Source organism: Strongylocentrotus purpuratus, unplaced genomic scaffold (genome assembly GCF_000002235.5).
Source record: "Strongylocentrotus purpuratus isolate Spur 01 unplaced genomic scaffold, Spur_5.0 spur5_contig_850, whole genome shotgun sequence".
In the NCBI taxonomy this organism is placed as follows: Eukaryota; Metazoa; Echinodermata; class Echinoidea; order Camarodonta; family Strongylocentrotidae; genus Strongylocentrotus; species Strongylocentrotus purpuratus.
In genome coordinates this window covers 1,211,907-1,237,747 of record NW_022145558.1, presented here as the reverse complement: position 1 = coordinate 1,237,747, position 25,841 = coordinate 1,211,907, and the positions used below count along the sequence as shown (strand labels likewise).

General features: G+C 37.8%; 2 protein-coding genes across 2 annotated transcripts; both read left to right on the top strand.

The window, feature by feature from the left end:
* Positions 1-2,060: 2,060 nt before the first annotated feature.
* On the top strand, positions 2,061-9,209 carry LOC115927681 (ankyrin-3-like). Its single transcript, XM_030993847.1, has 9 exons — positions 2,061-2,370; positions 2,788-3,020; positions 3,093-3,195; positions 3,283-5,357; positions 5,938-6,141; positions 6,327-6,484; positions 7,597-7,631; positions 8,239-8,581; positions 9,140-9,209. The coding sequence occupies exons 1-9, from the start codon at positions 2,061-2,063 to the stop codon at positions 9,207-9,209; spliced, it is 3,531 nt and encodes a 1,176-aa protein (XP_030849707.1).
* A 7,011-nt stretch (positions 9,210-16,220) lies between these two features.
* LOC105447014 lies at positions 16,221-23,223 on the top strand. The gene is made up of 9 exons (XM_030993841.1): positions 16,221-16,464; positions 16,921-17,040; positions 17,686-17,979; positions 18,338-18,592; positions 18,875-19,210; positions 19,612-19,838; positions 20,364-20,498; positions 21,003-21,160; positions 22,908-23,223. Exons 1-9 carry the CDS (start codon positions 16,221-16,223, stop codon positions 23,221-23,223), a joined length of 2,085 nt encoding a protein of 694 aa, XP_030849701.1.
* The last annotated feature ends 2,618 nt before the right edge of the window (positions 23,224-25,841 follow it).

Here is a 25,841-nt window from a genome sequence, read left to right as displayed (position 1 = left end):
TGTTATGCATACCAGATATAGAATGGATATATCTCTCGTCTTCATAATATTGAATCATTTTCTTCTTCAAAGAACTAAAATTTGGAATTTTGTTATTAAGCTTTTGAACAAATAGTTGATGCTTAATCAAAGTCACCACGCAATTTAAAGCATCGTTTCTTTTGTCTTCAAAACCAAAAATTACATTTTCTAAATTAAACTCTATCTGTAATCGAGAACCTTCATTTATCCATTTGTCCGTTTCATTTCAGATTGATTTACATATTTCACAATTGTAAAAGAAATGTACAATATCTTCTCTTTTTAAAAACTCTTTTTTACAAAACGAACATTTATTGTTACTCACTATTTTCATCTTATACAGTTGCTTGTTCAAATACAGAATCCTATTTACTATCTTAAACTGAAAATATCTTAAACCAATATTTGGAGTAAAACGAAATATCATTCTATGATATTTCTGCATTCTTATACATTCAGGGGTATAATCTAAATGTCGTTCTCATTTCATACATATTGAGTTAACACAATTTGTTTTTCCAAGAAAAGTTTTGTAAATATATTGACAACCTTTTATGTCATGTACTAATATTTTGATATGTGACGGCATTAGAGGATCTACTACATTTTTTTTTCTTCATTTTTCAATATGCATTTGATATCGACACTTTATAGCTTGAGTTACAGAATAATAAGACAAATAATTTAGTTTCAAGCAGAATTTTTTTCACATTTCTCACGAGTCAGAAGTTTTCCCTTATCATCAATCAAATCATTTATACATCCGATGCCTTTTTCATACCAAGATTTAAAAAATACAGATTTTTGTCCAATTTTTATTGAGCTATTTCTCCACAACGGATAAGTTAACCAATCATCTCCCTCTATTCCATATAATGGGACCAACGAACCGAATAAACTAAAAAAGAGAGTGAGATGTGACCTTTGATTGGTGGAATAACTGGTTGTATATATATATATATATATATATGTATTCGTGCATACGTTTATATATTATGTGTTCCATATACAGGGTGGTCTCTTCAGTAAATCAAAACTGCTTTGCAAGATAGCCCTGTATTACATTAGACAATTACAGTCAAACCTGCTTTAGTGACTACCTGTCTACAAAGACCACCTGGCTAATAATACAAGGCAACCTACCAGTCCACTATGCCAAGGATGAAATCATTCGCCAGATAATATTATCAAGGAAGGGAAAGATGAAATCAACATGGGCATTTGGAAGAAATGTAGAAATGGTGTCATAGTCGAGTGGTCTACATTGTAACTGGTAATTAAAAGTGCTTTATAGAATACGTAACAAAACGAAACAAGAACAAAATATAGATTCGAATTGGAAACTAGTTGTGACTTTTGATCACATCTAAAATAAACAATTCTACATTGTACATTTATTGAAAGCAATACAACACCACACATATGATTAAAGTGCAAGATCGGACTCTTGGATTGTTCCCAAAAGACTCAAATAAGTGACATGTTTAGAGATGATTGGCAGCCTGACAAAGACCATTGACTTGAAAATTCAAATCTGAGATCGCTTTAAATTATATGAATATTGACCTCTAAAAAACTCCAAACTGCCGTCACTTTCTCATACCAATTCTGTTTTGTTTCAAACTTCTACAGTATTTAATCTTATCAATGCACATAACCTAGCTAAATTTCACGTTGCAATAATAATGCATGGTATAAATAGCGCCCTCTACAATTCTTAAAATCTTTTAGTGGCTAAGATCAAACGTGCCTGGCCAAAGCCGTACCCTTTTTGGACTGAGATACTTCAAGATATACCCTTTCCATCCAATTAAAAAAAAATGTATCCTCACCACTGACCAAATTTGCGAAAATTTAAATATGTTCCTTTTTTTCTAGGTGTTTTGGTGATAAACTGATGTCAGCTTCCAGCTTTCACTAGGAATTTGACAGAAGAATGAGAAGATACAGCATGTAGGAAAAAATTAAAACAGCCCTAAAAGATTTTGATGAATTCATGAACTTGTAGCCAGGAGAGAGACCCTTAGCTTTCACTAGGAATGTGGAAGAAGATTTTCAAAAAGAGGGTCAGTCGTAAAGGCAAAGCCAAAAGTCTGGTCCACAGAGACAGTATTGAGGGAAATAAAGAAGATTCCAGTGTTGATGATTTGCAGAGTGCACTAAACAGTGCTGTGCAGAATGGACAACTTGACCTCATCCAAGAACTGATCGGTAGAGGAGCCGAGGTGAATAAAGTTGATAATGACGGTAAGACTACATTACAGCTAGCTGCACTGAATGGTCATCATCTTGATGTCATTAAATATCTCATCAGTCAAGGAGCCGATGTTAATAACGGCGGAACTGAGGGTTTGGCTCCATTACATTTAGCTGCACAATCTGGTCATCTTGCTGTGACCAAATTTCTCATCAGTCAAGGGGCTGAAGTGAATAAAGATGATAATGATGGTTCGACCCCATTACATTTAGCTGCCAATACTGGTCATCTTGATGTCACCAAATATCTGATCAGTCAAGGAGCTGAAGTGAATAAAGATGATAATGATGGTTTGACCCCATTACATTTTGCTGCACATTATGGTCATCTTGATGTCACCAAATATCTGATCAGTCAAGGAGCTGAAGTGGATGAAGATGATAATGATGGTTCGACCCCATTACATCTTGCTGCAGATAATGGTCATCTTGATGTCACCAAATATCTGATCAGTCAAGGAGCTGAAGTGGATGAAGATGATAATGATGGTTCGACCCCATTACAACTAGCTGCTCAGAATGGTCATTTTGATGTCACCAAATTGCTCATCAATCGAAGAGGCGAGGTGAATAAAGATGATAATGATGGTTCGACCCCATTACAGCTAGCTGCTCAGAATGGTCATCTTGATGTCATCAAATATCTCATCAGTCAAGGAGCTGAAGTGAATAAGGATGATAATGAGGGTTGGACCCCATTACATTTTGCTGCACATTATGGTCATCTTGATGTCATTAAATGTCTGATCAGTCAAGGAGCTGAAGTGGATGAAGATGATAATGATGGTTCGACCCCATTACAACTAGCTGCTCAGAATGGTCATCTTGATGTCATCAAATTGCTCATCAATCGAGGAGGCGAGGTGAATAAAGATGATAATGATGGTTTTACCCCATTACATTTAGCTGCCAATACTGGTCATTTTGATGCCACCAAATATCTGATCAGTCAAGGAGCTGAAGTGAATAAAGATGATAATGATGGTTTTACCCCATTACATCCAGCTGCATCTAATGGACATCTTGATGTCACCGAATTTCTGATCAGTCAAGGAGCTGAAGTCAATGAGAGCAGCAATGATGGTTCGACCCCATTACAACTAGCTGCTCAGAATGGTCATCTTGATGTCACCAAATATCTGATCAGTCAAGGAGCTGAAGTGAATAAAGACGATAATGATGGTTCGACCCCATTACAACTAGCTGCTCAGAATGGTCATCTTGATGTCATCAAATATCTCATCAGTCAAGGAGCTGAAGTGAATAAGGATGATAATGATGGTAGGACCCCATTACGACTAGCTGCTCAGAATGGTCATCTTGATGTCACCAAATATCTGATAAGTCAAGGAGCTGAAGTGGATAAAGATGATAGTGATAGTTCGACGCCATTACAACTAGGTGCTGCTGGAGGACATCTTGATGTTGTCACAGAATTAATCAGTCAAGGTGCTGATGCTGGTAAGGCTAATGACAAAGGATGGTCAGCCTTATACCTTGCCGCAGCTGCTGGTCGTGTTCGTGTTTCAAGTGCCTTGCTTAGTCAGCAAGCTGAGCTGGCCACATCAAATATAATTCATTGGACGGAGTTTCATACCGCTGCAGAGAGGGGCGATCTTGATGCCATGAGAGATCAAGTCAGTCAAGGAGCCGAGCTGGATAAAGCCGGTTCTTTTGGTTGGACAGCCTTACACATTGCAGCAAGTATTGGCCATCTTGATATGACCAAATATTTGCTAAGTCAAGGAGCTGATGTGAATTCCAGCAATGACTTTGGTAACTGTGCCTTGCATAGTGCCTCACAGAAAGGGAACTTGGATGTCGTGGAATATTTGATCAGTGAAGGGGCCGATATGAATAAAGGAAATGACCTTGGATCGACCACCCTTCATTTTGCATCACTTTTTGGCCATTTAGATATCGTCAAATCCCTTATCAGTCATGGAGTGGAGGCAGATATTGGCAACGCATTTGGAACCACTGCTCTCCATTATGCTTTATGTAATCGTCGGATCGAGATTACTAAGTATCTGCTTAGCCAAGGCTCTGAACTGAATAAGAGAAGCGTGTTGCACTGTTTCATCTTACAATTTGATGGACAGTATGGTCACTATGATGTGCGATGTGTGCAGGGTCGTGTAGTTCAAGCAGTTAGCAGACTAATTGACTCTCTCACTGTCTTTAGAGGTGCTCCAGAAAGTGATCTTGGTAGAATCAAATATCAAGATGACGATGAGGATAAGACAGTTCATGGTGGAATGGTTATTATGCATCAGCCAAGTATATTGTCTAATCTTAACATTCAAGATCGGCTTGTAATTAGTCAAGAAGGCAGAACAGTTACTCGCACATCGTTACAATATGCTGTAAAAGGTGGCAGTTTAGCAGTTGTTCGGTATCTGATCAGTCAAGGAGCTGATGCGAACGAAAGCAACAATGTTGGCTGGACTGCTCTTCATTTTGCTGCGCAAAAGGGTCATCTTGGTATTGTAGATTATCTACTTGGACAAGGAGCTGAAGTAGCCAAAAGAGACGTCGATGATATCTCGCCTTTGCATGTTGCTGCATTTGTTGGCCATGGTGACGTTACCGAGCATTTGCTTAGGCAAGGATCAGAGGTCAACGGAGCCACCAAGGAGAAAGGTTCTACAGCCCTACATGTTGGAGTGCAGAATGGTCATCTCGATATCGCGAAAGGCTTGCTCAACCACGGAGCCGAAATTGATGCGACAGACAATGACGGTTGGACCCCCTTGCACATTGCTGCTCAGAATGGCCACATCGATGTCATGAAGTTTCTACTTCAGCAACATGCAGATGTTAGCAAGGTTACCAAGAGGGGATCATCTGCATTGCATTTGTCTGCCGCAAATGGACATGCCGATGTCACAAGATATCTATTAGAGCACGGAGCTGAAGTGAATATGAGTAAACCTGGGAAGACTGCGTTGCAACTCGCAGCAGAACAAGACCAAGTACATGGGACAAGTCCAGATACGTGGTGTGCTGAAGGGCAGAAACATCCTTCTTCCCCGAACGGCCATGCAGATACTGAGGGTTTAACAGAAGATGTGAAGAAGGTATTTAACTTAGTATTCCTATATATTTCATATGAAAAAAATATCATACAGTTTATTAATATTCTTGCAAGTATTAAAATCATATCAATATAAATTGAAAAGGGTTAGCAAATTTTTAGCCTTAATAATCCTGTTAAAACTTTCTTGTGAAGGTATATAGATTGTCTGAATTATGAAAAAGGGTGAAATGATTCCACGAGGACTTCTCAAAACCTATTTTGTACCGGTACATATACATGTAAGTCAAAGCTGTCTTAGTGGCCACCTCTCAATAAAAGCCACTTATGTATCGGGACCATGTATTTTGCCTCTCTCAAGAAAGAAATGTGTGTTTGAGAAACCTTTCTACAGTGACCACATTTTTTGGGTGTCCCATTGGTGACCTTGATAGCCAGGTTATAATAATTGCTTAAATGTCAGAATCTGTGTATGTGTAAGTCTATGTGGTGATTTTACATATGAAAAATCAGAAAAGAGACTACTTATATGCCCGACGAAGCCTGAATTTTCTCCTTTAAAAAAAATATAAAGCCATTTTGTTTGTAGATTCTGAATTCTGGAGGCTGTTTTTTTTACATAGGTTATTGGGCAACATGCTACGAAAGGCTGCACAGCAGTTCATTTAGCCACACAAAATGGCTACACCTCCATCATCGAAACATTAGTTTCTCATGGCGCTGATCTCAACATCCAGTCCATCGACGGACAGACTTGTCTTCATGAAGCCATCAGACTTTCTGGTCGGAAGTACAGCAAAGTTGAAGCCACACCAGCACTCCAAAAGGTAAGATGATGAACTCTAGAACACACTGTCCCTGGGATTGTACAACACTTATTCTTCTAACAATTGCTATGAAGTAATTTCCTACACTAACCGGATGTTCGGAATTATGAACCTGTGGATAAATCTTCAGAAACACAAAGGCCTCCTAAAGTATAAACACTATTTTCTCTGTATAATTGTTCTAGATCTCTGAAGAGTTCTATCAGAATGAGTTGTCTCCCAAGAAGGCCCTGGTCTTCTATCTCTTGGACCACGGAGCAAAGCCGGACATCAAAGATAACCATGGTAACCTACCAGTCCACTATGCCAAGGATGAAATCATTCGCCAGATGATATTCCCAAGGTAGGGAAGCATTATATTAACATAGTCATTTGGAACAAATATAGAAACGGTGTCATAGTCAAGTAGTCTAATCAATCGACTTGCAATGCCAAAGGTCGTCGGTTCTTTATATTCTCTGCATGGCATGCATGTCCTTGGGCAAGGCATGTTTATCTACAATGCCCACTCCACCCATGTATTAAATGTGTACCTGCCAGGATGTGAACGCCAATGTGATTTGATTAGCATGCACACACCAGTACAAAAGTGTGACTGGCTAAACGGCTCCCCATGGAGTGGAGAGTGCACTGTAAAGTGCAGAATCATTATAGAGTACAGGGACTAGTTGATCATACTGTAACAACTTTAGTCAGGTACATTGTAAATGATAAAGTGCTTTATAAAATACAGTTATTATTATCTCTTCTTTTAAATGAAAATGATTAACCTGGCTTTCTTAAATTTGGTTTTGGGTTTCCAGCCGAGTTATACATATGGTTGCTACCAGGTTGTGAAATTAAATTATGCAAATAAAATAGTGCAATTCCACCTGGGACAGATCTGCCAACAATTGTTCAAATTAAATGTAACCAATACGAATACTAGTATACAAAAAGTAATTCTCAATTGTTCGGTAATTTCATTGGGTTATTTGTTTAGGATTTCAGTCAGATACTTGTTGGCAAGTTGAAACACTAATTTTGATGAATTCTGTTTTGAATTTTCTTGTTTATTTTCTTCAGATAGTTGAGTCTTTTATTTTCCAAAAATATGTGAAAAAAGGCATTGTCCCCTACATTCCATAAGTCCTGTTTTGTCCTGACCATGTCTTAAACGTTAGTAATCCTGATGTATGTAGAAACTAGTTAATGTATATTGTAAAACTATAAAGATACGGTATATTCTATTGTACACAGGTGGAAGTATTCCTTCAAGAGTGCAAACAAAAAGTAGTTGTGAAGCACCTCCATTGCTTGATTATTCTTAAATGCAGAACGTGGGACTTTGATCTCATGGGTAAAAGATCTGTGGATATTTGATCAAATATCTTTTGCTTGCCCAAGTATATCCTGAAGGTTGTAACAATAGGATAACATCACTTTTTCTTTGTTTTCATTTGCATATATTCTCAGGTCTCCTGCCATGGACATCATCAGAGCTTATCGAGGTAACACTATCTGATAAATAAATAATAAAACATAGACTATCATAAACAAACAATTATAAATATTTGTTTAATTAGGTTTTCAATATTTTCAGACAAGAACAGAACAAGAAAACTATAGGGATAGCTAAATTCACTTTCAGAAGTACAAGCTTCATAATTAAGAAAGAAAATTAATTGACATGGTGATCAGTTCTATTCGTTAACTAAATGTCTATTCCATGATGCCAAGGGTGATTTCTTTTATGAGCAACGTAAGAGAAGATTGAATTCCGGTGTAAGCTTTCCCATGTTTTGTTTAATGTACATTTGGGAGAACTTTGCAAATGCCCTTTTGTTTGAAATATGATGAGAAATGCCTTGAAAAATTGGACTAATCTTTCATGCTACATGTGTTTGCATTGTGCAGTTTCCTATACCCGTACCCAGATGGGTTGATTTGCTTTTCATTTTGATCATTTCAAAACCTATATCGATTCTTATGTAAAATATAGTCGACCTTTCCTATTGCTAACGGATAGTTTCTTTTCACTGAAAAGTTATTCAACTTTATCTTTAAACCCTCATCATTCTCACTCTCTCACTCTCTTTGATAAATTTTAATCTGCAGCTGAAGAGTCAGCACCACCAGTGGTCAACGCCGTCTCTGCTCAGGTCGGATGTGACGGTAAAGATCTCGAACTGGAACAACATGGCATTGCAATGTCTATCCCACCTGGAGCCGTCAAACACAATGAATCTTGCAAGATCACCCTAACCATCGTGGGAGACCTCCCCAGTGTTGACATCCAAGATGACACACCAATGGCAGCCTACGGGATCAGATGTGACCCTCCAAACATGGTCTTCCACCAGCCTGTTAAGATTAGGATACCGCATTCCATCTTATTCATCAACACTGAGGACGTGATACCAGACATCGTCTTACATATTTGGGATACAAGAAAGGGTAGGTTATTTGGTTTATTAATGGTCCATTCTTTCAGCGAATATTATTGAAGTCTTCTTTTATACAAGACTACAGTACTTTAAAACATTCTTTTCCTCATGGTTACCCAAGGGATCCTGGTCTTTATACCAAGTCATTTTGGAACAATACCTTAGTAGAAATGTTTCCTGAATTGAGCCCTGAATTGCTATTAAAATGCTTTTTTATTTAAAATATTGTAATAAATAGCTATAAAATTTGATCCAAACACTTGTGTTTAGTACCGTGTACACATTTTCTGTGTGTGGTGCATGTGATCTTATGGAAAACTGAGTCAATTTCTTTTCAGTAAATCAATGAAAAACGTCACAAGGCACATCAGTTTTATTAACATTATAAACTACCTTTCCAAGTTGCTTTCAGACAGTTTCTTTCACAATGTTATTGCATGACCAGTACTCAATTTTATCTTTAAAGCCATCATCCTTTCAAACAGGAATCTGTTATCATAATAGGGCTAGCCTAGCTTCGTGTTGCTCAAATGCTCATTAAAGAATATTTGACATTGTGGCTCTAATCATAGGTTTACCAAGAGTTCCGAGGACAAAATCATCTGCTGCATCTGGCAAAGTGCCATTCTGCAAAGTCCTTAAGAGTCATCTTGAGTTGTACATCAAACACTGTGCCGAGTGGTGGGTTCTTATCCCTCTTGAGCAACAGATCATCCAGCTTCAATTCATGTGTACCCCATACGTACCGGACAAGATTGAACGAGGCAAAGAGTTTGATGTTCATCTCCACCTGAATGCCGATATCCCGGGCATAGAAATGGTCAGTTAGAAAGAGTTCGGCTCAACTCGGTTCACTTTTATTCTCTCTTACTCCATTTAGATCTCTTCCCTGGGAGCATGCTAAAATGGGTCGCATGTACCTTGGGTTCGAATATGGGTTCCACATTGGTCTGGTCTGCCCATAAAGACTCCATTTATGATATTGCACCCAATATTGGTATGGGACACCTATGGGCCATCTCATGTGGCCCATATGGGTTCGTCCCAGGGCCCATCTGGCATGATGTGCAGTATCCCGTATGGGCCTCAAAGGGTAGGGGTTCCCATATAGCCCCTGTTTGGAGTTCCCCTACGGGCACAATATAAGTTTGCACTGAAGATTCATATGGGACCTATATGGGCAACCCCATTTTGCCCACTTGATTATTCTTTCATCTTCTTGTAATTTCCAAAGGGCTATACAGCCCGTCACTAAGCTCTGTATATAGATTACCAGTTGTGTATTGCAGCATTTGCAAGCACACTAAAAACCAGATTTACACCCTACTCCTTGTGAGAGTATAAACTAGCTTACATAGGGTGTGACTCTCCTAAACACGGGCTTCCTGACTTGTGGATATAGCCTGGACTTATTATCAGCGGAGCAAATGTTGGCCCACCGTAATTATATAAATGCGATACATCCGGTAAATACAATCATGTAGATTGTAGATGTTACATAAATTACATATAACTTTAATTCAATTTTAGATCAACAGATATATTTTCAGCTGTGTTTTGAATTGTTTTACAAAATCTAATTTCCTCAGATAAGAGGAAGTGAGTTCCAGAGAACGGGTGCCGCTTTGGCGAAAGATCTGTCGCCGTAGCTATATCCTTGACCTGAAATGGTTAATGAATGAGATACAGTCTGTGTTCTGTTCATTTTCTTTTAAATAGGAGGTACAAAAGGAGGAGAAGCAGAGTTCATACCACAGTGCACATCGCTCCTTTCCGATCTCTATCGAAGCTAAATCCGGTGACATTTCAGTGACTTGTGATGGTGCAGGCAAGATGAGCAATATTAAGGTATGAAAACATGTGCCAATTAAGTGAAACCTGTATATAAAGCTGTATAGAAAGCCTACCTGCATATAAAAACCTTTTGCGGTGTTCCCCTTTTAAATTATTTCCTATTGAAACCTGTCCTAAAGCAACCTGTCTGTAAAGACCATCTGACATTGAAGACCACTTTTCTTGTCTCCTTTAACAGTTTCATGTACAGGTTTCACTTTATTAGGACCGCTCAAGGGAGACAGAAAAAGCATGTGGTCTTTATGTACAGGTTCCTTTAGTACACAATGACAAACGCTATTCAAGGGAAACAGATAATGTGGTCTTTATGGACAGGTGGTCTTTCAATGTACAGTTGGTTGCTAAAGCAGGTTTCATTCTATTCATTTCTTTTTCTTCTGCAGTAAAATCATAGAAATAATCGTCCCTTGACAAGTCCTTTTTTATATATTTTTTTAACACCTGTAACTTTGCTGTTTTAAGACACATTTTAATGTAAAACTCTGATTGTTCACTTCCATATGAACCCCCCCCCCCAAAAAAAAAAAAAAAATCGAAATATGCTTGGTAACATTTGTTCTCCTTTACTGGCATTCAAACATATTTTAAAATCATTAACCGCCTCTTTTACTTTCACCGACTCTTTTCCTTTCAAATTATCCCTTAAAATTTCATTTAATAGGTATCTGCATAGAATAAAATACAGTCAAATCTACCTTAAGCTACCACTTGCATAGAAAGATCACTTGTCTATGAAGACCGCATTTCCCTTGAATTGTGTTTCTTATCGAACCATGTATTATAGAAACCTGTCCATAACGACTGCCTGCTCGTAAAGACCACTTTTGTTACCTCCCCTGGTTGATCTTTAATCACAGGTTTAATGTTAATTGTTTGGTTTTTGTTTGCCCACAGGTACTGTCTTTGAAGGATATTCACAGCCAAAAGAGACACAACTTATTGCTATCAATGACTTCTGACGAGGACGATGCAGAATTCTCAGTCATTTACGTGACGATTTCACAGGCTGGAAGACTAGGCAGGAGGGCTCAATCGTTGGCATTCGTCATCAGATACAGAGGTTGGTGGATATTTTTATTCCCCATGATAGAGCTTGATGAAATTCATGATGATTATTCTGAGAGCTGGAGAATATCCATCTAATAGGCTAGACTTTGTTTCTGACTTAGTTTAAAGACGAAAACATGATTTATAACGGTGGTGTGAGAGTGGGGGGGGGGGGGGCTCAATAGACCTGTTTAAAAATGTATTTCAATTTATGCATGTTTCTGTCCGGAATCCTTTGTTATCAGCTACTTGATTCACCTGCTATGCGAAATGGATGGAATTCACTTTGTATATACATTATAATTGCTTTGTTGGGTATAAGCCTCTAGCAAGCTTTTCAGTCTTCAAGGGGAACATTTTCCAAAAATTATGCATATAATTAGTAAACAGGTTTATTTAAGTAATTTGAATTTGGATTTGAATTTGAATTTGAACTTGAGTTTGAATGTGGATGTAAATTTGGATTTGGATTTGAATTTGAATTTGAATTTGAATCGGAATTAGAATGACATGAATAAAGTCATCGAAGTTCATCCAATATCCTTTGGCTAGACGTTAATATATATTTGCCGCTCTCCACCAGGTAAAGTAAGCAGGTACCCAGTACAAAATAACTCGTTGAAAACACTGAGCGCCTGATCCATAGTATCCAGGCTTAAGGTAGAATAATAAATTGATATAAAGAGTAAGTATTAATACTGCTGAGGCTACCCTGGGTAAATACGACCATATCATGTGCATTACTGTTGGTGGTTGTGTTATTCTACTCGTTTTTGTTCTTGTTCCTGTTGTTGAGACGATGGTTGTGGTTTTCATTTCCTAACATGTAGACTCATGTGACGGTAGTATTCAGTAATATGATTTCAGGACCCTCATGGAGAACTGCTCACAAGGCTCCATTTGCTAAACAAGACATATTATTATTATTATTATTATTATTATTATTATTATTATTGTTATTATGATTATTATTAAAATTAAAATCTTTCACCCATTTCATCTCTTCTCTTTTTATAATTATGAATCCCTTTTATTGCAGATGACTCGACATTCCAGGAATCTACTGAGCCCTTTTCATTTATTAGGTAAGCTTTCTTTTTGTATGATGTTGTTGTCAGAAATGTATGTTTCATGTATTCAGTTTCTTTTTGGTACTTTGATATTTGATATACATGATACCTCTCAAGTAAATGTCTACAACCATGCATACCTAATATCATTCATTGCACTTCATTGACACCATACATCTCTTCACATTATGAAATGAAATATCAAATGTCAACGCAGAGAAATAACAGATTTAGAAAGGATTTACCATTTATATATGGTCAAAGTTTATTCCTATTTTGAAAAGAAATTTGTATTCAACCCTCCACCTCCCCCCCCCTCTCCTCCAAAAAAGGCAGTTTACAGACAGGTTTCAATCGGAAACAAAATCCAAGGGAAACATGGTATAATATTTTCATAGGCAGGCCGTCTCTCTGGACAAGTTCGCCAAATTAGATTTGACTGTATATTTTTCAGGGCTGTGGAAGAGCTCTCCGGCAGTGACCTTCCCGACATTGATGTTATCACGATAGCTCAGATGATGACGGTGGACCAGTACTATGATTTGGGAGTGGCTCTTGGTTTCACCATATCACAGTTGGATGTCATAGAATACAGGAGATTCCGTGACAGACAGCAGGCCATCTATGACATGCTGGTGACATGGAGAAAGAGCCAGGCCACCGGCCAAGAAGCGAAGGAAACACTTCTCTCACTCATGAAATCTTTGGACACGCCAGCCGAACAGACAGAGATTTCAGGTTAGTTGAATGGCACTTGCTCTTGCATCAATCGCGGTAATTTCCTACAATTGAATAGCTATTTTCAACCCTGTACCACACTATGCCTGATACCTACCCTAACCCTAAACCTATCCTAAAACCCAGCTACAACCCTAAACCTAATCTTAATCCGTACCCCTTAGTTTTGACAAAATATAAGCTGGAGCAATAATTGTTGCAGGAGAAAATTCAATCACTATCAGGTTTGTAGTGCTAGTGTTTGTACTGATTATTTCTTAATTTTTGAAAAGTGAATAAAGATGTTGTGGTTGTTTTCATCCCTATTTTGACTGGTTTTTGCTATTGTTCATGTTTCCTCTCTTGGCTGATCATAGTATATGGTAAAACATCCGCAAGAAAGCCACATGAAGTATCTATTGTCAATAGCATTACCGACCTGCATGCCGGTATCCCATGATATCCATGGTCTACCAGTGTTTTGTTCTTTGCGGATTTGGGACATTTTGTTTGATGTGAAAAAAGAAGGGAGAAGCCGTTTGTCAGAAAAGAGGAAAGAGATAATTAGGTCAAAAAATTGAAGTAAGGCCTGGTCGAACATAAAAATTAATGCTCTGCATATGTACATCTGGGCCCGTCTTTTAAAGAGTTGATATCAATCGCAACTACGTACATAAGAGATGGGGACTGCACACTTGAGATTGATTGGAGGACTTGCGATTGATCCATATATATTGCATTCGCAACTCTTTATTATACGGAGCCCTGAATAATAAAATAGCTGGGGCTCTGTAAATCAATCAGTAGGGGCACTGTCCTCATAATATCTTCTGAATCGGGAACTATTTATCATTATACTTATATTGTTTTAGGTGAAGTTTAACCACACCTTCATGCAAGGGTGATTATCAAAGGTTCAGGTAGAAGGGTATTTTTCTAAATTTGTTTAAATCTTTCTTTCCTTCTTATGTCTTTGGAGTTATTATAACTTATTATAATGTTGTGTTCTTTTTCTCCTTTTTTTTTTTCTCCCCGGCCATATGTGACTTCATTATCTACCACTTGATCGACATGTATCATAATCAGCTGCAACTGGGTAAGTATATTAATTTGATGGAGAGCCCTATGTCTAAAATCATCAATATTTGACTTGAGGTTGAACACGGAAGAATGTTTTACTGAAATGGTCACTCTTGGGTTATTCTTTGTATTCTGAAAATTCCCATCAAACTTTGAAGAAGAACAATTTTATTCCACAAGAATAGATTGCCTTCTCACTCTGATTATTGGAAACACAGATGTACCCTATGCGAGCATGCATATACAGTGTAAATTATTAGGTCGCAGACATGGAGCCTGTAGATACATGCAACTATATACACAACTAAGGATGTGTTAAAGCGAACCGTACCAAACCAACCCATGCCATTGCGCGCCGTGTCGGGTGGTATTGTTTTGCGAGAGTATTTGGCGCACCATTTGGAACAACTATTGAGCCGCCTGGCCTGCCCCTATACAATGACCTGTTTGAGCTCGTGTATAGTACTGTGTGAATTCAGAATACATGTACAGCACAAACCAACACAATTTGGCGCGCTCGATTACTTCCAGTGATGTATGCTATAGACCACCTTGCTTCCAGGTGCTTTTCAAGGTGCAGTACGGTTCACCTTGACACTCTCTAGGCCACCTCGGGATTTGGTCCGCCGTGGCACTCTTCTTGAGCGAAATGGTTCGCTTAATATATCCCTTATAACAAAAGTACCGTGGTAACCGTGGTTCTTTGTCCAAATTACTATCCACCATGAAAACCATAGTCATCATGGTATCAAACCAGGGTAATTTCATGCCCTTATAAAAAAAGTACCATGAAATTACCATGGTTTGATACCATGATTACCATGGTTCTTATGGTGGATGCTAGTTTGAACGAAGAACCATGGTAATTTCATGGTACTTTTCAGGCGTGTTCAGGCGCTTCCTCTGGTGCGGAACGGTATGGTCCTCTTGAGAAGAACGCTTAAACACCCCCAATATCAATACAAAACACATGCATTGACTTCGTAGCTTTTGATTATACTCACGTTTTAACTTTGAACAATATTCAGTGCATGGTGCAATTATTTTGAAAACATTTTGGTATGATGAAATACACGCCATAAGATTTGACATGTAAATTTGAATAGCAGTGAAACTCCTTTCATTCAAAAGCTACATGTACGTGAAAAGATATGCATAGACAGACAGTAACTACAAAGTCTTAACCCTAAAAAGGCCGGGCTATTTGAGGTCTTAGTACGGCCGGGGGGCCATTATGGTCCCCCCCCCCCCCCTTTAAGATCTCGACCGCGTAGCGGCCGATCGCCGCGAAAATGTGCACACATGTCTAGTGAAGTGTAAAGAATAATATGATAATTTTAATTTTTTGAAAAATTCACTCATTTGCATATTTATGGTAATTTATGCAAATAAAGTCGTAAAAATCACATTTTTACCCATAAATCATATATTATTCATATTTAAGCATTCTTTTTCACTACATATATTCATTAGACCATTCTGAATAATAATACGACAACAACATTTGGAAGAGCCAGCTTATTCCTTATGTTATCCCTAATAAGGCCCCCGGCCTTATTAGGGTTAATAAGGGCTTATTACCTCAAATCATTAGGTCATATCGTCCGGTTGGATGGTTGCTTTATTACACGACCTTTCATGAAACGAAAGTGGAAGATGGTGCGACTTTTAATTCGTAGATTTGCTCTGGGGTTTTCACTAGGTGTTTGGTAATTTTGATTACTTTATTTTAGATGAGAGGGGTTTATTTCACAAGCATGACCACCCACTTTGTATGAATTAAAGGGTGTGTTGTCACAAAAGTTCGGGTAACGCGACCACCCGACCCGACGCGAAGTAATAACTGGTTCACTTTACTATCAATCACAGTGAGGTTCCGGACAAGATGCTGCTTGCGTTTGCCAGTCAGATCAAGGCAGAGCAGTTCTTTGAGATTGGCAAGAAGTTGGAATTCAACCGCACGGAGCTAGAACACATACAGCATCGAACGTTTGCAAACAGGAAGGATGCCAACATCCAGATGCTGTCTAGTTGGAAAGCATATCAACCTTCAGGACCAGAAGCTATAAAGGCGTTGAAGCGCGTTTGGGAGTCCATCCAAACGGCATCAAAATCAGAGAAATCCCATGGTAGGCCGTACTCTGACATAGTTTCCTCTCTTTTTTCTTCTTCTTCTTCTTCTTCTTCTTCTTCTTCTTCTTCCTCTGTCAATCTTCAAGGGCTATACAGCCTATCACAAAGATTTGTAGAAAGGTTAACAGTTTGTATACAGGCACACTACATGCTGGGTTACACCCTACTCTTTACAATTGACGTAAGTCATGGGAGCCGGACGAGGTTACGATTGAGCCACACCCCTCCTTTCTTAGGGCAAGTCCAAAGGGTTTGGTGTTTTTGTATCCCATGTTTTACCAAGTACTTACACTTTCGGTATCAAAAGTCTAATTACCATCGATACTTCCTCTGATGTAACCTAGAAGGGCTATGGAATTGATAGAGTTATTCGAAACACTAAATCGTTGTGCCCCTTAACAATATAGAGATGTTTTATTTGTTGATCATCAATTGTTACTATATATATCTAGTTGTCGATGAGGTTAGTTTGCCTGGAAAGAAGCAGACCATAGCCAAACCTAGGAGGAGACTTCCACCAAGCAAAAGAACGGATGCGGACTATGTGGAAATCATCAGGACTACGGATTCAGGCAATTAACATCTTCTTTATTATCAAACAATATTTTCTATTCTTTGATTTAATTTGTTTAATTCCCCTGCTTCGGGAATGGTATTATTGTCTTCTTGCCCCCCCCCCCCAAAAAAAAAAGATTAAACAGTACGTGACAACAAAAATTTTCCCATAGAAAGTATAGAAAAGTATACTCCATGAAACAACTGATTGATTAGGAACGCTATCCAGTGATGCAACCATCTCTCTCAAATAGCTGTAATTCAGGGTTTATGCGCACCATGATTATTCTTCATCTACAAAGGAATACCGATGGTTCTTTTCAGTACTACACCATTCATACTTGAACTTTTGTGATCTGCTCATAAACTTCTTGATCTTGATCAATCATTCCTTCCCCATCGTTTTCTTTTTCCATATCACCTCAGTTTTTGTGTACCAACACCTAAAACAAAGGCCAAAGTCTTGTCGAAGTGTAAACAAAAACTTAATTTCATCATTATATTTCTCTCCTTTTCTGACCTTTCCTTTATCTTTTCCTTAATTCCTCTGAACACACCATAAACGGATACTTTTGATGAGAGAGTATATATTTCAGTAATTCTGCCACATGTTGGTACCGAAAGCCTCCAATCGCAAAACGGTTCCTTTTTATTTACTATAGATCAGGACAATTCTGTTGATGACATCAACAAATCAGGAGGACCGCCAGCTTCGGAGGAACTTTACAGCGTCGCTCGGGCAGTGAAGAGTTTGCCATTGGCCTGGGAATTAGGAAAGGCTCTCTGCTTGGAGGACGACGTTATTGCTCCACTCATTGAGCCACCTGATTTGACAACACTGACCAAGGTTGCCAGACAGCTCGTTGATAATTCGTGGATTGGTTTAGATAGGAAGGAAAGGAGCGATAAAATGGCTGAGCTTCTCCTGGAATACAATATTCAGGACAACCAAACAGGTTTGCCTTGGATGTTTGAGCGCGTGTGTGTGTGGTGTGTGGGTACCGAGGAGGCTCTTAAGAAATGTATCTTAACTTTAACCACTTGCAAAAAACTAGATGTCCTGGGTTTAAAAACCCTGTAAATTATTTAAAATGTTACTACCCATTAGATTCACTTTGCAAGCTATTTTTCTTTTGCATATTTCCATGTTCTTTAATTTTCTTTCTTTTCTTCTCTTTTTATGCCTTGAGCGCATTTATATGAAGTGCCCCATTAAAAACAGCAACAACAATAATAATGATGTTGATAATAATGAAAATAATAATGAAAATAGTTATTGCTATTATTTTGTGTTTATCATGTGATTATTTCTAGATGACGCTCTCGAAGAACTGAACAAAAGGATGTGCTCCATGTCGGACTTGCTTCAGCTTGCCCCACGTCTGCACTTTGGCGCTTCTGACATCATGCGTGCCATGTGTAAGACCGTCACCCTGCCCGCGTATGTAGTACATCCGGTTGTTCTGCACATGCTCAGAGAATGGCTAAGGAGAGGAGGAACCCGAGGAAGACTCTTGGAGATTGTCCAAGCTTTCCGTTTCAACGATTCGGTGGAAAGCATAGCTGCAAGTAATGATTGTTTTTGTTATTTCCTTATAAATCAATACAAGAGAGGATATACAATATTTGGCATCTCTTCGTAGATCACAAATATTTCCCCCACACCCAAAAATAGTGAATGAAACATATAGAACAGAGTGGGTTCGTGTTGGCTTACCAAAATTGTAGATTGACTTCATGATGTTGGATAAAGATACCCGGCAAAGCTGACCTCCTACCCCTGTTTCTTTGCCATTAAAACTCCTTTTTATCCCTTACATTTTTAACCTTGTCATTTTTTAATCATTACAGCCATCAAAGCTGATCCAGGCTTTGTAGAGTTCATCTCGAGCAGCATCCTGGATCACAAAGGAGGAGTAGTGGAGCTGCGTGAACTCGATATCCGGATTTCAATCCCTACCGGGGCGTTACGCAGGGGAATGAGGTCTGTGGTCACCATCAGGGTACCTATAGAGGGCGCTGCTTGGATTCCTCTCAGGGACGATGAGGTGTTGATCACTCCAGTCGTGGAGTGTTCTCTAACTCAGGAACTGGTCGAACCTGCTACGGTAGTGCTTCCACATTGCGTCCGTCCTAAACAATGCATGGATGGCTCAGGAATGATTCTGTACACCAAAACAGGACTAGGTATTAACCATTTCTAGATAGGCCTATATAATATTTAAGGGATGAATTAATCACTGTTTTCATCTTCATAATGACTTTGCTGGTAGTTGTACTGAACCCCTGAACAAACATCTATTCCTTTATCAAGAAATAAGAAAATGGAAATTTTCAGTACAAAACAAACGGGATATCCCGCATACGATATATCACAGAATTGCCAATTTGTGTTTCATAGATTGCAACTTTAAAAACTTATAATTATCTTAATATGTTAATCAAATTTTGCTCAAACCTTCAGAGTTCTGTGTCTCTCATTTTTCTGCTCCTATTCAAACCAAGTTAATATCAGAGTGGACTACACCTTTTTTTTTAACGAGATTAAAAGATTTAATATAGCTGTAAGATCTGTTTTATTCATCAAGGAACGTTCAGTCGCAGGCGGTTGCTTCCTAATTCATCAAGAGGTTTCCACATCACCGAAGACAAGGTTGATTTCACTACAAACCATCTTCAGCTCTTTGCCTTGTCTTCCACCAACGTCCAAGGAGTACAGTTCAGATGTGTAACCTTCCAGCCTCTCTTCATGCCCTCTTCCCGGAAAGTCACACTCCGTGTTTACGTCACTCACCCCTATAGGAGACCTATAAAGGTAGAAATGATTTGGAAGTTTTTATCCTATTTCGATTTGATTTGGTTTATTTACCGACAGCAAAACAGCAATACATTTCATACAATGCTATTTAAATATACTTGAAGAGAAAATATTTGTTGGTAAAAGGGGCCAGATAATAGCAAAAGTGCTAGTCGAGCCTAACCCCTTACAGCTAAACAAAGTCTTTTAGTACATGTACAGTTCAGAAAACAAAACAAAATTAAAATAATGAATTTGATATTACAATCAATACTTTAAAAAAAGAAAATACTGAACAATATCTTACAAAATGCAAGCGGATAAAATGAAATGATTTTTTAAAAAAAATATATATATATATATATATGTATTTCCATGGATTTTTCATTAATAATTTGTTCAATACATGTATTTTCATGTTGTACTTGAATTTGAGTTGGAGAGGGACATGCCACTAAGCTTTATAAACTGTTAAGAATGCTTTCGAGCCGGTTCACTTGTATTATTCCATTCACTATGAACTTTGACCATGTTTTATCTTAGGATATTGAGAGAGCCGAAAAAGAGTTGTCAAAACCCTTCTGCCTCGTGACGACTGCAACCAAGTTTTCAGTAGAATCAACGACAAAGTATCTATTGATGTGCTTCAGTGATCGTTTTATAGAAAAGCAGAAAACAGTGAGTAAAAATGTGATACAATTCTTCAATTCGTATATTAATATATCATTAATCTACTGCTTGATTAAAGCCAATGAATGCTTTCAGAACGTAGTCGGGCATCTTGACTAAATCCAGAAAAATAATAGAACTTTTAGGTGCCTATCAGCATGAATTTAGTTCTTTATTACTTGCTATAACGAAAGGAAAAGAGATATGGTGAAAAGGAGTGATTTTGTAGATTTTGTTTTGTCTTTATGAAATATGTGGATTATTCTAGTTTTTGATGCACAAATTCTACCAAACTAATGCTATTAAGTTTGTCAATTGTTGAAATATCTATGCTTTGTAGATCCAAGGCTTTTGCCAAGAAGTGAAATTTGTAAGGTCAGAAACTTGGGTGAACATGGACACATCTAAATGAAATATATTGTTTTAAAGCACTTATTTAATTCACAACCATGTGAGGTCAAGCTCCTGCCACCTGCCACTAATTTTCATTTCCTTTCCACATCAAACCTTAAGATCTCGATTGGGAATCTACTGGCGGAAGAGAGTAGTGTCCTGAGCTTCGAGCTCGAGTTCTCGTCGTCTGAGGATGGGAAGAAGACTTTCAATCTCTCAATCCAGCAGGGGACATCCACACTTGTCAAACAGAGCATCACTACTTCAATAGAAGGCAAGTATCCATATGCAGTGGTGTAGATAGATACAGGGGAATGCAGCGAATAGGGGAGCGTGGCACCCTCCCCCTCCCCCCCCCCCCCCCCCAAAAAAAAAAAAAATCGTGAACAAAATCAAAGAAAAAGGTGAGGGGGAAACAAAGGGAAAGGAGAAGGGGAAAACGATGAGAAAAGATAACGTCTTGATCGAGACCCCCCCCCCCCCCTAATCAGTAGCTTTGTAAATTGGTGTAAGACTGTGTAAGATCGGTTTTGAAATTCATGATCACTATTTTCTTGTACTTCTTTATAATGCACTTTGTAATTTTGAATGATATTGGTTCATTAAAACATTCATTTGATTCAACTTCAAGAATTTAAGACAGGAAGATAAAAAAATAATTTGTGTCACCTTTTATCATCATTTTTTTTTCGTTCCAATTCTGTTTCCAGTCTTTCCTGTATTGCTAACAAAAAAATTATAAACTGTGTGAATGAGAAAGAAAAACAAAATTCATATTGAATTGGACATATTCAAATTATAGCTTTTTTCAATGTCTTTTCTCTCCCTAAATTATATTAACAACAGCGGAACCAGATTACGGTGTTAACCTCACTGACGCGTAAGTAACACCCAATTTACCCTTCCATATAGAAAGTTTGTTGTGATATCACATTCTTATCAGGGCACAGTTCAAAGGACTTATCCTACCTGGAACTTATTTACCTCATCTGGGTAGATTGTGGCAAATATAGATTAATGTCTTGCCAGAGTGTATTGGTAATGATTGTCCTGTACCTTGTGATATGCAGTCCGATGACTTATCCACTGGACTACAACACCAAAGAAAATGGTTATCGCAATTTTAGGTACCTTTAAAGACAAACATTTTTGTGAGTTGTGTACAAAGGGTCCGCCACATTGGTTAAAAAAAGGATGTACAATCTTGTTTTACCCCCACCCTAAATGCCTAATCAGATTCGAAGCAGTAAACCGTAGCGTTTTTTTCTTCATAAAACAGCAACTGCGTGCAGCAAAGACCATGCCCGTATTCATTGAGGTCGGTATTATAAGATACAGAAATATAAAGCAAATTACCATTACATCATAATAGAAAAGCTGTGGTTTACCACATCGTATCAGAATGGGGCTTAATGCTTTACTGCGTCATATCTGAATGAGGCTTAAGGTTTACCGCGTCATATCTGAAAGATGCTTAAGGTTTACCACATGATATCGGAACGGCCTTAAGGTTAACCGCGTCATATATGAACAGGCTTCAGGTTTACCGCATCATATCTGAATGGAGCTTAAGGTTTACCACGTCATATCTGAATATGGCTATAGGTTTACCCAATTATATCTGAATGGAGCTTAAGGTTTACCACGTCATACCTGAATGAGGTTTAAAAATTTACCGCGTCATATCTGAATGGAGCTTAAGGTTTAGCACGTCATATCTGAACGGGCTTAAGGTTTACCTTTTCATACCTTAATGAGGTTTAAGGTTTGCTGCATCATATGTGAATTAGAATTAAGGTTTACCAAGCCATATGTGAATGATAAAGTTACCTTCATGACAGTTTTAGGTTTTAAAAGGGCACTAGAAATGTCATAAATAAGCATAAGAGCAATAACCATGCACTTTGAAGGCATTTGCGGTCTGTAAGAAGAACTCAACTAACCCCTTATATCTACACACGAATTCATTTTCTTCTTCATGAATTTGCTTTCTAACTTCTCCGTCTTTGTTTCGATGCTCTGCAGGCAAGGGCGGCAGCACTTTGCTCCAGACAAGCTGCTGGAGACCTTGACCAACGTCCTGTTCACACCTAAGGACGTCCAGGGTCTGGGCTACCAGCTCGGCTTCTCGCATTCAGCCGTAGAGAAGTACCTGAACAGACCGGATTCGACTTTCAACAGTGTTTCAAGGTCAGGCTTCGACGAGATGCTCTGTGACTGGAGACGTAGGGTTAGGCCGGGGGACCAGGTGGACAGACTCCGCACTGCCATGAAGGATGCCGGGTTGGGATATGTAGCCGACGTATTTCTACTTGGACGTAAGTATCAAATTGAAGACTGAGGAAAAGGCGCTCTTTAATCTATTCTGAATTGTCTACTAATTATTTACTAATTTTGTTTGAGAGTTTAACTCCTGGTCGCAATACAAAAATCTTTACCTCCAAAATTTTCAGCTGTTCAGATCGGCTAGAGCTAGCCTTAATCAGCAGTGTGACCCAACTGCATATTCTGACATAATGGGTATAACCTTTTCAAAAAGATTCAGAATTCTCCTTTGTTTAATTAAAACTGCTTCTGGTAAATAATTAATCATGATAACAATTATGATTATAATACAAACTGAAAGGGTGTCGTTTTAGTGTATAACTCCAATTTATAATTGTTAAGCATGTAACTTACACGATATCACCCTTGAATTGCATTTAATACTGATTGGCCACGTCACGCCTGTTATGGTGTTTTCTTATCGGATCAGATTTTCTAACTGAACCTCCCCTTCTCCTGGCCTGGTCAAATTGAAATATGCAGTTGATTTGATAGTCTGAAGAGGTTGTTTTCATTCCAAGTGATTGATCAACGGGCCTAGTGCTACAAGCATCGTTGGATTAAAGTAAAGTAACATAAATTGTTATATATAACTATTTTTGTTCCTGTTTACCCTCATTTAAGATGAGTCATCCGTGAAATTTGCACAACTCAAAAGGGAGCTACAGGAAAAGATGTACACACCTTAAGCCTCATACCCCCATGGACTTATTGACCACGTTGGATTTGCTATGACAGTGAACTAATTTCCAAGAATTGCCATTTTTTTAATCTTTTCTTTTTTTCTTTATGTGTAATAAACAAATCATGTTTCCTAGCCCATTGAATTTTACCGGCAATGTGTTGAGTTTTAATACACGATCGGATTTCAGAGAACAGAAAACCATCAATTCATCAAGAAATGATTTTAGGATAAAATACAGTGTACAATACTGCCATTTTATAAGTGATGATATTAATTTATTTTCATCAGAACAGACAGTATACATTAATTTGCTTTGTATCAGTGTGACAAGATGAAGATAATTTATGTTTGATGTGGAAGTCTTGATACAAGACTATTTTGAGACTCAACTGTATCAAAACCATTACATTGATTTTATTTTTTTCCTTCTTATCTTCTCTTTCCCTTTTTCTTGCACCAATAAAGCCCACAATACTTGTTACTAATTTGACGTTTTGAATTTTCTAACAATTCGGTGATCGCCTCCAGCATCACATGCCAGCTGGCACCCCATCACCTATGACGGAGTGACCTAGGTTAAAACCAAAAGTCTGCGAAATGTACCTCAAAGACTGGTAAGATGGCATTTTGAAAAGGGTGGGGGTGTGTGCGAAGTACACATGTGCATACAGAGGTGGTATATGAGCGCGCACGTACGCGTAAACACAAGTACGTACAACTTGCTAGGCTAGGCCGTCTCTTTCCAAATTTATTCATTTATTGAATTTTCTCTAAAAAAAGAAGAAAAAAATATAGGGTCTAAAAAGAAAATAAGCAGAAGGAAAGGGGATGGAAAGAGAAAGAATCCTAAAAATAGTCATTTATGACATGAAATTGTACATATGATTGTATATATATATATATATATATATATAATTCATAAAATAGTGTGTGGCAAAAATAGTCAACTGTGACTGATTGCCAAACAATATCAAATCAAGAAGAAGAAGGCATTTACTAACCAAAAGTTTAGGTTTGATATTTTGTGTTAATATATACTACATGTATTTGTAGAAGAAAGGAAACACAGGAATAGAGGTCGGGTTTCGGTCTGTACGAGGATATTATTGTTAGAAGTTTATAGAACCTTGTTCACTTTGAGTGTTGAAGAAATATGTGATATTGATATCGATATAAATACGAAATTATGCCTTGTAGAGAAATGTGAGTACTAGGTACAGTTTGAATGTTTAAATCATTGTGTGATATTAAAGACATTATAGCTTACGTTGAATAACGATGTGCCTCAAGTGAGAAAAATTACGTTCGGCAAGCACATGGATGTAAACGAAATCAAGGTACAGATGTACTTACTACATACTTGATTTAAATGTCACAGATGATTTGAATTTTTTATTCTCAAACATAAGATGCATGTAAATTGAAGAAAAAAAACAAAAAACATGTATACATATATATATATATACTTAGATTGCCTGACGATCGCTCGCAAGGCGTGAAACTCGGAGTTGCAAATATGTTCCATTAGTCTGCCTTATTCAATATATATATATATATATATATAAATGAACAATTCTGACATTAAATAATTAGAGTATTATTTTTGTAATATATTCTTTTACACGATCATATGTTTTTAGCAGCGGTGAAAAGTTTAATTCGCAAATGTTACCGTCTTTCAATTCCTACAATTTGCCTTATGAAAAGATATCATAACCAATCTTTATATTTGTATGTGTATTTCTTCTGACATTTTTATACATAATTATTTACACATGTATTTGCAAGATTTTATCTTCGATGTCTTCATAAAACGATATACATGTATTTCTCAATATTCTGTAAATAAAAGAAATACAGTTATTGGCCTTGGTGTTGATCAATCAATGAAAGCAATGTCAGCTTTTATACCCCAAATCGGCCATTTTTATATTCATCCTGCACTGCAG